The 14,747-nt window shown below is 46.6% G+C and overlaps 2 protein-coding genes across 2 annotated transcripts; one reads left to right on the top strand and one right to left on the bottom strand.

The window, feature by feature from the left end:
- The first annotated feature begins 38 nt into the window (after window positions 1-38).
- psmc2 (proteasome 26S subunit, ATPase 2) lies at window positions 39-3,597 on the top strand. Its single transcript, XM_070853794.1, has 12 exons — window positions 39-205; window positions 510-547; window positions 651-732; window positions 853-952; window positions 1,294-1,425; window positions 1,516-1,588; window positions 1,775-1,870; window positions 2,115-2,279; window positions 2,382-2,469; window positions 2,654-2,856; window positions 2,953-3,049; window positions 3,323-3,597. Exons 1-12 carry the CDS (start codon window positions 136-138, stop codon window positions 3,478-3,480), a joined length of 1,302 nt encoding a protein of 433 aa, XP_070709895.1. The 5' UTR covers window positions 39-135; the 3' UTR covers window positions 3,481-3,597.
- Window positions 3,598-14,546, bottom strand: slc26a5 (solute carrier family 26 member 5). Its single transcript, XM_070853792.1, has 18 exons — window positions 14,397-14,546; window positions 12,751-13,050; window positions 11,474-11,613; window positions 10,996-11,106; window positions 8,735-8,916; window positions 8,316-8,480; window positions 7,989-8,224; window positions 7,577-7,724; window positions 7,204-7,317; window positions 7,004-7,081; window positions 6,684-6,779; window positions 6,366-6,472; window positions 6,103-6,172; window positions 5,925-6,017; window positions 5,213-5,317; window positions 4,790-4,996; window positions 4,652-4,706; window positions 3,598-4,414 (listed from the first exon to the last, which is right to left on the bottom strand). Exons 2-18 carry the CDS (start codon window positions 12,906-12,908, stop codon window positions 4,266-4,268), a joined length of 2,214 nt encoding a protein of 737 aa, XP_070709893.1. The 5' UTR covers window positions 12,909-13,050; window positions 14,397-14,546; the 3' UTR covers window positions 3,598-4,265.
- Between the last annotated feature and the right edge of the window lie 201 nt (window positions 14,547-14,747).

Here is a 14,747-nt window from a genome sequence, read left to right as displayed (position 1 = left end):
TCATAAAAATTCCGGCCCGTACTTCCGGTGGGAGGCGCCGTACGGCGGAAACTGAAAGGTGCTGTGTAATGGTGCAGCTCTGCTGTCGGAGCAGCTCAGTGTTTGTGTGAGAAACAGTTCATTTCCTCTTTTAAAATGCCGGACTATTTGGGAGACGACCAAAGGAAGACTAAAGAAGAGGATAAGGATGACGGCCCTATCAGAGGTACGTCTAGGAATGAAAGGGAAAAAAGTCAAAGCTCTTTGCTGGAACGGAGCGCCGACATTAGCTTCCTAGCTAACGTTCGGTCTGCGCCCTGATCAAACTCTCATATTTACTCCCACTACGGCTGTTGTAATGTGTGGATTGGTGAATGTAACGTTGAAGGTATTTGCAGTGAAAGCCGTGACTCTGAGGTGTGTAGCCGTGATGAAGTAACGAGCATCGCTCAGGTGGACAACAATGCTAGCGGCCCGCTGACAGTGTCCGGCTGCTAAGTCATGACTGTTGTTTTTCTTCTTCTTCGCAGCTTTGGATGAGGGAGACATCGCCCTGCTGAAAACATATGTGAGTACGACCCCAGTGACGCCTACACCGGCTCAGCTCTACACGAGGAAGCGGCCGCATTTACATGATTACTGTTCTTACTACTTTCCTGTGTGATCGGCAGGGTCAGAGCACCTACTCCAGACAGATCAAACAAGTGGAAGATGACATCCAGCAGCTGCTCAAGAAGATCAACGAGCTCACAGGTGGGAAAACATAAATAAAAACTGTGAATACACTCAAATGATCAAAGGGCCGTGAGTTCGATGACAGTGGAAAATGCCTCGTCATAACTCAGATTTCCTCTTTTTTTTTGGCTTCAATAGGTATCAAGGAGTCTGATACAGGCCTGGCTCCACCTGCTCTCTGGGATCTGGCTGCTGACAAACAGACTCTGCAGAGCGAGCAGCCGCTGCAGGTAGCAAGGTAAGACTAACGGGCTGTAATATGGATGTGATGTGGTCTACTGTCTCACATTGCCTTTAGAAAGTAGTTCATCTTTCTAAAATTAAAACGTACACACGCCCACTCGTTTTGCAGATGGTAACCTCTGCGTAAGTTGGTGCCAGAGTTAATTTTCTTATCCTTCCAACTGCATTCATATGAAAACGATGCAGAAATAAGAGAATAACATTCAGTATTCTGCCGTGAAGGCTTGTAAACAACATTTTACCACGTTCTAGTACAACGGTGTCTTTGTTTCCATGGCTAAACGGGTAGAGTATATCCAGTTTGGGCTCCTAACTGTTTCTGTGTTACTCAAACAGATGCACCAAGATCATCAACGCAGACTCCGAGGACCCCAAATACATTATCAACGTCAAACAGTTTGCCAAGTTCGTGGTGGACCTGAGCGATCAGGTGGCTCCAACTGACATCGAGGAGGGCATGAGAGTCGGGTGAGCCCCAAGTTATCATTTAAAAGTCCCACGTGTTCAAATGTCAAGTGAAGCAAACTGCTAAATGCTGTGACTCTTTTGTTGTTCCAGTGTTGACAGAAACAAGTATCAGATCCACATTCCTCTGCCTCCTAAGATTGACCCAACAGTCACCATGATGCAGGTACAAGTCCATGAAAGGGCCCTTTTATGAGAACATGATTTTACTTTGTGCATTTAGGTCATCTGACATTGTCCCCATTAGTTTTTTTTTATTTTGGCAAAAAAGTGACCGAATCCACCTTTTTATTAAAATGACAAACCACCGTGGGCTTCTGCAGCTTTTCCAAACTCTGTTGTCATGTTGTAGGTGGAGGAGAAGCCTGATGTGACCTACAGTGATGTTGGTGGATGTAAAGAGCAGATTGAGAAGCTGAGAGAAGTGGTGGAGACCCCTCTGCTCCATGTGAGTGAAGAAAACCCCACAGCAGAATCACTCTGAGCTTCTCCTAGTCACAACATTTACACACACACACACCCATCAGCTGTTCATTCACCAGTTAAAACATTTTCACTAATAGATCACACAGATCTATAATAATCTACACCTAAGTTGAGTTCCCAGTCAGTGCAGTTAACAGACGTGAAAGAGACCATTCATATCTCAGTCCTGACTAATCATCCTGTTGTCTTCTTCCTCGGCTCACCAGCCTGAGAGGTTTGTCAATTTGGGCATTGAGCCTCCAAAAGGTGTGCTGCTGTTTGGCCCGCCCGGCACAGGAAAGACGCTGTGCGCCCGCGCCGTGGCTAACAGGACGGACGCCTGCTTCATCAGAGTCATCGGCTCAGAGCTGGTGCAGAAGTATGTGGGAGAGGTGAGTGTGAGAAGAGCTGGAGAAACCCACTGCACAAAGAAAAGCATCTCTTTAGCCTCTGAATCCTGATGAATGCCAAAGTAATTCTGGACTGTGTTGTAGGGAGCCAGGATGGTGCGTGAACTGTTCGAGATGGCCAGGACTAAGAAGGCCTGTCTGATCTTCTTTGATGAAATTGATGCCATTGGAGGTAAAGCTCATCCCATTGGCCTATTCTAATGTGTTCCAATTTTATTTAGTCTACATTTTCTCTACAACATCAAGATGTATTTGCAGTGATTAGAAGCTCAAAGAACCCATAGAGGGAAAATGAATGTCCCCTTATGCCGCTGAGGCATTAACAAGGAAACTTTGTTTGGCGTTGAACCTGCTAGGTGCTCGTTTTGACGACGGCGCTGGTGGAGACAATGAGGTCCAGAGGACCATGCTGGAGCTCATCAACCAGCTGGACGGCTTCGACCCCCGAGGCAACATCAAAGTGCTGATGGCCACCAACAGACCAGACACCCTGGACCCGGCCCTGATGAGACCCGGACGTCTGGACAGGAAGATCGAGTTCAGCCTACCTGACCTGGAGGTGAGTAAAGAGTGTTCTAGTTCACAAGTCGGCCATAAAACTACACGACTAGTCATTTTTCCTGCATAGTCCCCTCATGCTTGTTTTGTATTTTAGGGTCGGACACACATCTTCAAGATCCATGCCCGCTCTATGAGCGTGGAGAGAGACATTCGCTTTGAGCTGCTGGCTCGTCTCTGTCCCAACAGCACCGGTAAGACTGACGCAGCAGCATTCATCCATGTGCTTATTGAAACTGCCACGTTTCTTCTTTAGCTGTTGTATTATAGGATGGCTGTATTATAGGATGGCTGTAGCTCATCTAACAGAAGTCACTGCATGATGGTTTATGCAAATGTAGATGAACCTGTTTGGTCGGACAAACGACTGCTAACGTCACAGTGGAGGGTGCTGCCACATGACTGAACCTCTCCACAGTTATTTCCTGTTCTTTGAGCAGAATGTGCTGTTGTGTGTTTCCTGCCAGGCGCTGAGATCCGCAGTGTGTGCACAGAGGCGGGCATGTTCGCCATCAGAGCTCGCAGGAAGATCGCCACAGAGAAAGACTTCCTGGAGGCCGTTAACAAGGTCATTAAGTCCTACGCCAAGTTCAGCGCCACCCCCAGATACATGACCTACAACTGAGAGAGTGTGTGTGTGTTTTCACTTTGGCTTTTTACTGTCAAAAGAAGCAGAACCGAGTCAAAGATATTGTCTTTTTGTTGTCATTCATGTTCGCTTAAAAATAAAGTTTATTCCAGATTGGAGTCTTGATGCTTTATTAAATGTTGTAACATAACCACATGGTATGTAAGGGCATCCTGCGCTCTACAGTAAAGGCACAGGTAAAGACTTTGTAAAAAGAATAGGAAAACACTTCTTCTGTTAAAATGTGAGTGCTCAATACTACGCTCGTGTTACACTCAGGCTCAAATAGCAGTGCAAATGTACTTTAACAGCAAAATGACCACTGATTGCACTGTTGCTGGTTTAAATACACAATTACACAGAAATACAGCAGAGAATGGACTCAAATCCCCATCAGGACACAACTTCTCATGAACAACAAACATTTGATACCAGCATGATGAAGACGGGCAGCTTCTGGTCGGTTTTCACCACAAACTGGACTCTTTGTGACAAGGATGTCTGCAGCAGAGCAGCAGCAGCAGCTTACTTTAGAGTGTCCTCCCAGCAGAGTAGTGATTTAAAAAGTGTTTCAAACAATCCCCGAGAGAGGATGCAGAGGATTAAGGCTGTAGGAATGTCAGCTCAACCCTCAATCCTGAATTTCTGATTGGATAAAAGCCTAATAAAAAAAAATACCTGGTGTCTCTATTCAATATGAATGAACGGTCAGTTCATCTCTACTGTGATACTGGAGAACTCCCAGATCTACCTTCCCAGTCAGGCCCTTGCTGCCTCTCCTGTCAGGTCATTTCCGTGGTCGGAGCAGCTGATCGCAGTGAATCACGGTGTTGACAGCGCAGCACAGCGTCATGGACGGTGGGGAACACCATCTCTGGAGTCACAACCCCAGTGAAAAACTCCAAGGTGTCCAGCTCAGACAGCAGGGTTCCTTGTAGATCAGAGCAGAGACGTGAGATCAGACCTGTGTTGTCATACTGGGCCATTCACATGAGTCTCTGTGGTAACATGGAGCATTAAGCCCACCGGCAAACTGAGACACCAGACGACTCCACTATAACAAACCGTTCTAACAGGAAGTATCTCCAACAGCACAGAGGAGCAGTGGACAGGTTACTGCGTCTCCATGCTTTGAACAACACAGAGACAAGTCCTCATGAATACTCACTGCTGCAGCCGGCTATGACCACTCGAACATCCACATCTGCGTATTCCTTAATGACCTGCGGAGACAGACGCTGGCTTAGTCACTGAGCAGCACAGGAACAAAACATGAAGAGCATTAACATCTGCAAACAACAAGAACCTGTTTGATGGCTTTGGCTCCCACAGAGTCGATGAAGCTGGCAGACGTCCAGTCCAGGATGATGGAGCGGGCGGTGCTCAGACGCTCCAGGAACTGGGCCTCCTCCATGTCCGACTGGACATGTGGGTCCCTCAGCTGGCCGTTCCTCTGCTCCTCCTCCACATGGTTATGGCACAAAACCTCATGGGTCACTCCCTGCTTCTCATACTGGAACCAATCACAGGGTCAGACTCTCATGACAGCAAGCCAAAGACTATTTCAGGTCACCATTTCTGTGTATTCTTTGATACTATATAGAACTCAATCACAAGGCCTGAGACACATGCCCCTACATGCCACACACACGTGAGCATGCTGCATATTTATCCCGTCATCAACGCTGACTGTGTATATGCAGAAACATGGACAGAGGGGAGGACTCACCTTGGCATAAAACTTCAGTGGAGAGCTGTGGCTGCTGTTTGCCTTCTCCTTCTCTTTCTTTTGGGCTTTCCGGACAGCTTGTAAGTGCTCAGGGTTTACCCCTGTCTGTCGAGACATCAGCAACAGCAGCAAACATGTCAGTGAAACAGTTTGCTTCCTGGAATAGAGCTGCTAGAGAGACATTACTCTGCCTTTTGTCCTTTGTCCTAATGTCCTAATGTCCTGCACGGCCACCAACCAGTAATCTTTTCAGCTAATGGTCTGATCCTGTGTATGAACTGTAGCCTGGCTGAGGGAGGGAGAGCACAGCAGCCAGTGGAGGCCATTTTAAATGTACCACAGTGAAGTTCAATCACTTTTAGTCTTTTGAGGTTATTTTACTGATCATCACTAATCACCTGTGTTAACACTGTACGGAGAGATGACAGAAACCTCTTTTTCTCATGACATATGCAACCACTCACGTCTGTATGCTAAATATGAAGCTAATCCAGCAGCAGCTTATCCTAGGGCTCACGAGGGGGGGGCCGTTATTCTAGTTATTCACAGTGAAGACCAGGGTCCTTCTCCTCACATTATGACGGTTTGCTCGAGCAGCAGTGATGAGCTACCCAGTGCTCAGGTCCATAAGTAAAACACTCCTCTCCTCCTCACATTTAACGGGACAGGGTTCTTGCAGTACTTTCCAGACACACGCAGCAGTGAGGATTACCTTCTCCTTGAGGGAGTTCACATAAAGGTCACTGTTGGCAAAGTAGATTGAAGAGTTGGAGTGGAAAATCTTAATCCCCTCATATTCAGCCGCCTGGGAACACAGCAGATATCAGACCAACAGACTCAGTGGGACTTTTATAAGCTGGGCTCAGTGTTTTCTCTTCTAACTGACTCACCTCTTCATACTCATCCACATCACAGTACAGCCCCGTACCAGGAACATGGCCCAGGATGGCACTTTTAGGGCTGGAAGACAAGGAGGAAGGTCAGACAAAAACCTTTCACACTAAATTCCTAAACCTGTCCATACACATGTGTTGACATGCTTTGACATGTGCCATTGCAGGAGATTTACTCAGTAGATAAAAGGAATAAGATGATGGGGACAAAAACCACCACCCGTAGTGACCAAAGACCAGCAGCAGCCTGTTATCAGCACCTCTGTGTTCTGTAGATGACTGTCAGTATGGCAAATGTGAGGGCCACCAGGAGGCCGTAATCCAGGCCCAGCAGCACAGACGCCACGAAGGCTACCAGCCAGATGGCCTGAGAGAGAAAAGGGGGAGAAACACAAACATACTCCATGAAGTATCACAGCAGAGGGCGAATACAAACAGCCTCATCCTCTCTTCCTCATCTGAGACGGAAATAACAAGGCGTTCTTCCTTTTGGTACACACTGACAGTACAAGTGATGTCAGAAGAGCCTCTGTCGCTGGCATGTGAGAGATAGATTGAGTTTGATCTGACAGACTGACCAGTTCGATCTTGCTGGTCCTCCACAGAGTAGGGACGTCTCTGAACTGTTTGAACATCCCCAACAGGTTCACCATGATGATGGCTGCCAGCGCAGTCTGGGAAACAGAGCAGAGGGTCATACAACAGGAGAACAAAACAATACAGAAACACGTGAGAAAAGACTCTCGGTCTCAGTAGGTGAAACATGAAGTATGGACTGGTGGATGTGACCTGTCAGCCACGGTGTTTGGAAGAAAATAAATGTGTCTGCAGCTCCATCCGTGACGCCAAGCTGCCACACAGGACGGCTCTGAGTCATCGGCTGTACGGCTTCACCCACCTGAGGGAGCGGCTGGAAGACAAAACCGATGGCCACCACCACCAGCAGCACCACGAGAGACGCCAGCAGCCCTGCAATCTAAACACACAGTCACACAGTGATACGTGTGTCAACACCATCACTCATTCTAATCATGGTTTACAACATCAGACAGGTGAGATAGTGTCATTCCTCCTGTAGTGGAGCTGTGTGTGTGTTACCTGTGTTTTTCCACCAGTGCTCTCCTGAACCAGGCTCCTCGACATGGAGCAGGTGATGGCAAAGGTTTGGAAGAAAGAGCTGATGAAGTTACACAGACCGAGGGCTATCAGCTCCTAAAGCAAAACCACACAGAGGTTTGGTCTCAGAACCTTCAAACAGATTCAGCGGAATCAAAATGTGAACCTGCTCTGCAGCTCCTTAGTAGAACCGTTTTAAACAGCTCCCATAAATGACACCAAAAGCCTGAGGTTCATGGGTAAAAGAAAGAACATGTTGACAGCGAGGAATCAAATCCAAACAAAAGTGAACTCCACAGACGGTCAGTTTCAGAGTCTGTAGCTCACCAGCAGCTCCTCGCATGTTCAGACTCACCTGGTTGCCGTCCACGCTGTAGCTGTGCTTCAGGGCAAAGATCTTAGCGAGTGAGATGCCCATCGAGAATCCAACAATTGCTACCGCAAAAGAGTCTGTGACCAAAGTGGATAACAGAGAGAACTCTGGGACAGCGGGAGGGAGAAGCCTGAAAACACACACGATAACCTCTGTAGTACATCTGCAACAAGGGCTCATTAAGATGTGAAACACAAGTACAGTCAGATCTCCCAGTTGTAAAATCTTGTGACTGAAATAAATAGTAAATGGTCTGTATCTGTGTAGCTCCTGTAGGAGCTAGGAATCTAGGAATCTGAGCTGGAGGAGTTCTTTCACACAGCCAGCCAATACACCTCTTTAAATTCTGTGACATTCTACAAACTCTCCTGGTAAAATGAAGGTGGCAGCCTACCCCGTCGGTATCTTCCCGACCACGTCCACCCTGTAGTCATCTGATAAGGACAAGCCATACGAGATGCTGGTGGACACAATGACCACAACAATCTCTCCAGGAATAGGAATGGGCAGTTTCTTCTTGAAGCGCTGGTTGAGGTCTTTGATCACGTACAGGAAGACGAGGCAACCGAGGCCCAGGATGACAGTGGCGACATTGGTGCTGGTGATGTCGCCGAGTACCGCCTTGAAGCTCTGGGGCAGCAAAACACAGGACAGTGACAATTAAGGAGGCTGCTCTTGCACTCTTGCCTTCTACAGACCCTCCAGATCTCTTAAACCTCACATAAATAGCAGAGAGGGGCCCACTGAAGCGCTGCGTTTTCACCCCCAGCAGGTACTTCAGCTGAGAGATGACGACGTGCACGGCAGCCGCTGTAGTGAAGCCTCGCACCAGGGGCTCTGTGAGGTAGATCGCTACAAAGCCGAACCGGAGAAGACCTAGGACAAGCTGGAAGAAAGGAAAAGAGATCAAGAAATAAGAACAAGCTGAACAGGTCTGTTTCAAATAAAAACATGAACTCAAGGTGTGGACACAGCAGACATCCTGCTGCTGTGGGTAAACAGTGAAACAGTGAGCGTGAGAACATCTCAGCGAGCTGGATCACTTTACTGTGATGTTTTAACCACATAACAGACACCCTACAATCACACCAATAGCAGCTCTCGATTGCTGGCTCAGCGTGGGGGTGTTTTCAGGCTGACCTGGATGATTCCCACCAGGGTCGTGAGCACTACGGCCACCTGGACCCTCCTGGCATCACGAGCCTCCACGTCCACGGTGGCCGATATGTTGGAGCCGTTGGCGGGGAGCACGTAAAACATGGAGTCTGGGGCCTCCCTCACTGCAACACCCCCAATCATCAGACTTATCACTGCAAAGGTGCCTGCAGATGACACACACACACACACACACAGAACAGTTTGTTTAACCTCATCTTTCCAGGCTTGGTTCTGTCCAGTTACCATGATGCCCTCTGTAACTGAACTGTGTGTGACTACACCTCCATGTGTTATAAGGCCATCTTGCCCTGCACTTGAACAGCAGCCCAGTTATTTCTTCTCACTGTCTGCCAGAGCTTAAAGGATCATCATTTCCACAACTTCCGAACCTCCCGTTGTTCACATCACACCAGGTCTTTTGTTTATCAAAGGTTGAGCAGGTGTGGTTTATTGAACCCCTTTGTCAGGTGGACTCGTCGCTTAGCGCTGACATTTGACACTTGGAGCTCTTCCTCGGAAAGAAAGTAGTCAGACGGGTGCTGCTCATGTCAGCACGTCAAACCAGCTCCCCGTCTTACTTGTGAATCTGTTCATAGTTACTTGAGCTGAGCCCCTGCATGCGGGACAGAGACGGATGGAGGTCTGACCTCTTCTTGGCACTGACCGTGGATAGCAACATGGCAGTAAGAAAAGGCCAGCGGCTGCCTTAAAGACCATCAGTAATTTAGACCAGCGTGAACATGAACAAACTTAACAACATGGGGATGAGAACAGCACGAGGACAGATTTCTTTGAAATGCTGTGCCAAGAGTTAATGGAACAACCGGCAGTGCTTCACATACATCCACATGAGCCGCAGGAGGGAACAAAAATCTAACTTTCATATACTTTCAAATCCCATCCTCCAAACTAGAATGTGTGAAATCTGCCCGCTACCTCCTATATTCTTACCCAAACTGTGAGCTTGTGGGGATTTATACTGCCCAGACACTCAGTCTCTTATGGATGTGTTTTAACCTCAGTCCCACTTGTGTCCAGGCTCGGTGCTGCACAGTATCAGGATATCTAGAGGAACTGTGGGCTCGTGAACTTTAAGATGACCTTTTCACTCAAAGGCCCATTTGTCAGAGGGACTCATGGTCAGCTCTAAAGCTGACATTTGAGACAACTTGGGGCCACTTCCAGGAAAGAAAGAAGCCGGATGGTCACTCAGGAGTTGGGTCACTGAAATTTCACAATAATGCTGCTCAATCATTTATCTCATAACCTGGATCGGTTTGTAACTTGTGACTCTTCGGTGTGAGTGTGTGTGTGGGTGTGTCTGTTTATTATAGCTGTGTTCTTGGCGCTGAGTGTAGAGAGCAACCTGGCTGTGTGAAAAGGCCACCGACTGAATGCTTCTGAAGAGCACATCCACCCTTAGTTTAGAGCAAAATCAGTACTAAGACACCACAAGAATCATTTTGCTGGAAACATTAAGCCACAAAAAGCAACAAGGCAAGTCTGTTGATATTTACTAAATCAACTTCAGATCTACTGTTCAAAACTGAAATAAGGGAAAGAATATTCAAGGATCTCGTTTCCTGTACCTAGTGCCAAAGGCTGGGTACATCCCAACATCTAGGATTGTGTTTAACTATATATCTATAAATGCTCCCAACTGACTGTTTGCTCAACCCCTCACCCAAGCAGCAGTTGTCCAATCACAGCTCATCAAACAGTAATTGAGCATAAAAGCCTGTCAAGCTTTGGATTTCTCCACAAGCTGAAGCGGTGTATATGTAGTAAAAGTGTTTCTCTGCCTTTCCGAAGCCAAAAAAGAGCAAACATGTAAGGAACGAGTTAAACGGTGGATCTACTCCAACATTCACTGCAATCTTTAGCGTGTCCCACTTGCTAGTCTAACGACAAGCACTGTGTGGAGGCTGGTCCTGGATGCTTTAGAGTAACGTTAGCAACTCTGTCCAGCTCTTTATTGGATTTTACATTCTGGCAATCAGTAACCGCGGCGGGGCTCAGTAAACCATCAGCTGCAGCACCTTTCGTCACATTTGGCAAACATCAGACACATAAGGTTCTTAACACAGAGACAGAAGGTAACAACAAAAGGGCTCCATCAGATGCTTCCTTTGAATCTCCATATTGGCACCAACCATTGCAGTTGGCGCTACCCCCTGTGTGCAGGAGGACACTTGTGGCCCGAGGGCAAAGCCTCTACAGGAAGCTCTAAGTTCAGTACTCACCTACAGATATGTGTCTGGACGTGCCAAAGAAGGTGTAGAGCAGCACGGGGTAGAATGATGAGTACAGACCATAAACTGGAGGCACAGCAGCCAGCATGGCGTAGGCTAGACCTGTGGAGCAGAGGAGAGGGACAGGAGTTAATACACTGAAAGGCCCCAGAAGCCACGTGCTTGTATCACAACCGCAGAGCAGCTGAGATGCCAAAACAAAGAAAGTGTGAACTGAAGGCAGCTGGCCTCTCTGGTCAAACACTAGCATGGCTACTGTCCACAGCCTACATCATACCGCTGGCTTCAGTCTGTAAAGGTACTGTTTAGGCACTGTTTCAAAAATACCCATGGTGTGTCTTGGTAATGTGTTTTTCCACCACAATAGCTTTACTGCTCTGTCATAAGCTGTAATAAGTCTGCACGACTATTAAGTGAATGTCTGAAAGGGACTTGAAAAAGTAGTGCTGCTGGGACGCAGAGCTCTGACCTTGTGGGAGCTGCACAACTCCCGTACTGAGACCTGAGACGACATCCGAAAACAGGTACTGCTTGACTGGATAGGATGGCAGCCATGTTAGAATGGGCAGGAAACTCAGAGCTGCCGCCTTGGCCGTCTTTGATGAACACCTATGAAAGGAGGCACGAGGATTCATTAAAACAGCAGAAGATTTTTCTAAATTCTAAATTCTAATTCTAATTCTAATTCTAATTCTTGACACAATGCATCTTTATTCCGAACCGCAACAATTCTAAAACCTGCCGGAAAGCTCGTGTTGCTCAGGGAGTACAGAGGTTGTCTGCCATCTGTGTGTTTGCACACTGTGAGGGGGAAATGTGACACACCGTCAAATAAAAGCAGACAAAGTGCTCTTTGACCTGATCAGGTACTGTGTCATTTCACACCCAGACAGACAAACTTTTAAACTGTTCACGTACCAACAGGGGCCGGCGGACAGAGGACATGTGTGACATGTCTTGTGACATGTGTAAACGCTTATCCATTATGACAATGAAAGACGGGACCCGACCTCATGGTGCTGTGTCGCCAGGTGCATCACCACCAATGAACAGCAATAAACAAGCCAGAGGCGGGGGAGAGTGTGTGAATTTAGTCAGAACGTTTAGACGGTGATGACATGATCGATTAAAAGAAAATTAATTCTTCAATTTACTAAAAATGCATCAAAAACAAATCAATTATCGGTCAATTATCAGGCAAACTGTCAAATATTAAATCCTTCTGGTCAAATATAAGGTTTCTGCTTTATGTCATTGTTCATCAAATATATCTGGGGTGTTGATCTTTAAACGTTTAGGCTCTGGGAAACTGTGGTGTGGATTTTCACGTTTTGACAATGGATCAACAGAAGTAGTTTTAGCCCTACATGAGGTGGATACCTGACACTGAACCCATGCCATGTATGCATTATGGCTGCATATTCTACTATTCATCATTTTGTCAACTCTTTGTTTTAACTAACTGATCACTTCACAGACTATAAACTGTGGAAATGTCTCTAACAGTTATTGATCCATTATCAGAGTGGTTTGTGAATGTTTACTGATCAGCCGGCAGATTCATGGAATTCATATTCTTTATCTATCTACACTGCTTATCAAGTCCTAGAGTTTTGCTGTTTTACTTCTGAAATAGAAGATTTACCCTGGAGCCCTGGAGTAATATTTCCTTTTTGCCTAATTCAATAAGTTGTTCACCAGCAGGACGAACCCTAACCCTGAGATAACTCCTCCGTGTGAACATACCTGAGCTGCTGTGCCAGCCTTTGTCGGAGGGTGGATGAGTTGTCTTTGTGGTTGAGAAGCCGTGAGCGGATGAAGGCTTCATCATAGACCGGACGCTCTACCCGGTACATCAGCGGCGAGCTGGCGTCCTCCTGAGCTGCAGATTCTTCTTGCTCCATAACAGAGGCTGGAGGGCCGAGCAGACCGAGTCAGAGTGAATGTCTCCCTGGTGTGCTTTATCTCTCCCGCTCCTCCTCCTGCGTCATTGTGCTGGTCGATATGGCTTCATTCCTTTAACCGGTCTGTCTGCATTTCCGCTCTCTGATGAGAGGACGAGAGAAGACATGAGAGGAATAATTTCAACATCATCTGAACGTTATCAAAAGTGGGAGCGATGATAACCGACCAGGCCTTTGTGTTGGTGCATTTCTGTGCTGATAAGAGAGGCTTTTGTTGAAATAGCATGGCTGCTTAGCAAATGTTTGCTCTAGTTTATGCAGCTGCACGGGTTGTATTACATCGTCAACGTTTGCTGTACAAAATCATTTAACGCAAAGGTTTTTTCTCTGTATGTCTTTTTGTTGGTTGAGAACGTTTCTTTCAAAAGTCCCACGAGAACACGAACATGCAAATATATGAAAATGTCTCATTTGTTTAGGCCTACCAACAAAGGACAGAGAGTAAATAACTTGTGTGGGAAAGAATCATTCTAATAATTCATTAGATCAAATCCTTAGAATGATGACGCCAGTCACTGTGCTAAGGTTTAGCCTCCTGTGAGTCAGCTCCAGGATCACTGGGTGTCCTAACTACTGTGTAGTGGCTGTAATGGTCACATTAAGATACAGACCTGGAGTTTGATTGACTTCTGGCACAGACCAAGGTAGCAGAGGATAGTACTGTACTTATAGTACTGTACTTATAGTACTGTACTTATAGTACTGTATTTATATCACTGTACTTATATCACTATACTTGTATCACTGTATTTATATCACTGTACTTGTATCACTGTATTTGTATCACTGTATTTGTATCACTGTACTTGTATCACTGTACTTGTATCACTGTATTTATATCACTGTACTTGTATCACTGTACTTATATCACTGTACTTGTATCACTATCACTGTACTTGTATCACTGTACTTGTATCACTATCACTGTACTTATATCACTGTACTTGTATCACTATCACTGTACTTGTATCACTGTACTTATATCACTATCACTGTACTTATATCACTGTACTTGTATCACTGTACTTGTATCACTGTATTTATATCACTGTACTTGTATCACTGTACTTGTATCACTGTACTTGTATCACTGTACTTGTATCACTGTACTTATATCACTGTATTTATATCACTGTACTTATATTACTGTAGGCCTACTTATATTACTTAATACTTAAAGAGGGACTCCATCAAGTCTCTGACGCACAAACAGAGAGCTTCTTCCTGTTTCCTCTCCTCTAACTGCAGCACATTACTAACACACATTACCGAGAGGACGACCGTCACTGAGCACACCAGAGGAAAACAGAGAGCACTTTGCCGGTGATGTGGTCTCGGGTCACGGGGTAGGAAGCCGGTGGGGTCCTGACTCCCCACTCGTCGGTTCTAAGCTGACGTGAAGATGGTGCTAGCCCGCGCGGCTCTCACCTCTCTCGCCTCCGTCCTCCTCCAGCTGCTGCGGGATGCTGCCGGCCTGTGGACGCCCTGAACACACGAAGCGGCCTCTGGACCTCAAGTTAATAAACCGTCGTCCTTCACCAGCCCTCAAGATCCACCAGAGGAAGCTTGCGACGACAGGATGGCTTACTCTGGAGTGACTTCCCTCTCTCCTTCCGGTCTGCAAAGATTGCCGTTGATCCCCGCGCATGCGCTCTCATCTGGCACTCAGGCCAGTTTGTAGTCCACAATCCAGAGTTTTTAACACAGATTTCCAATGCTTTAATCCCACACTAATTCAACATGTTGACTTGTTATTGAACCAGGGATGTGGGCTGATGT

Source organism: Pempheris klunzingeri, chromosome 22, assembly GCF_042242105.1.
Source record: "Pempheris klunzingeri isolate RE-2024b chromosome 22, fPemKlu1.hap1, whole genome shotgun sequence".
In the NCBI taxonomy this organism is placed as follows: Eukaryota; Metazoa; Chordata; class Actinopteri; order Acropomatiformes; family Pempheridae; genus Pempheris; species Pempheris klunzingeri.
This window is presented reverse-complemented; position numbering and strand designations above follow the sequence as displayed.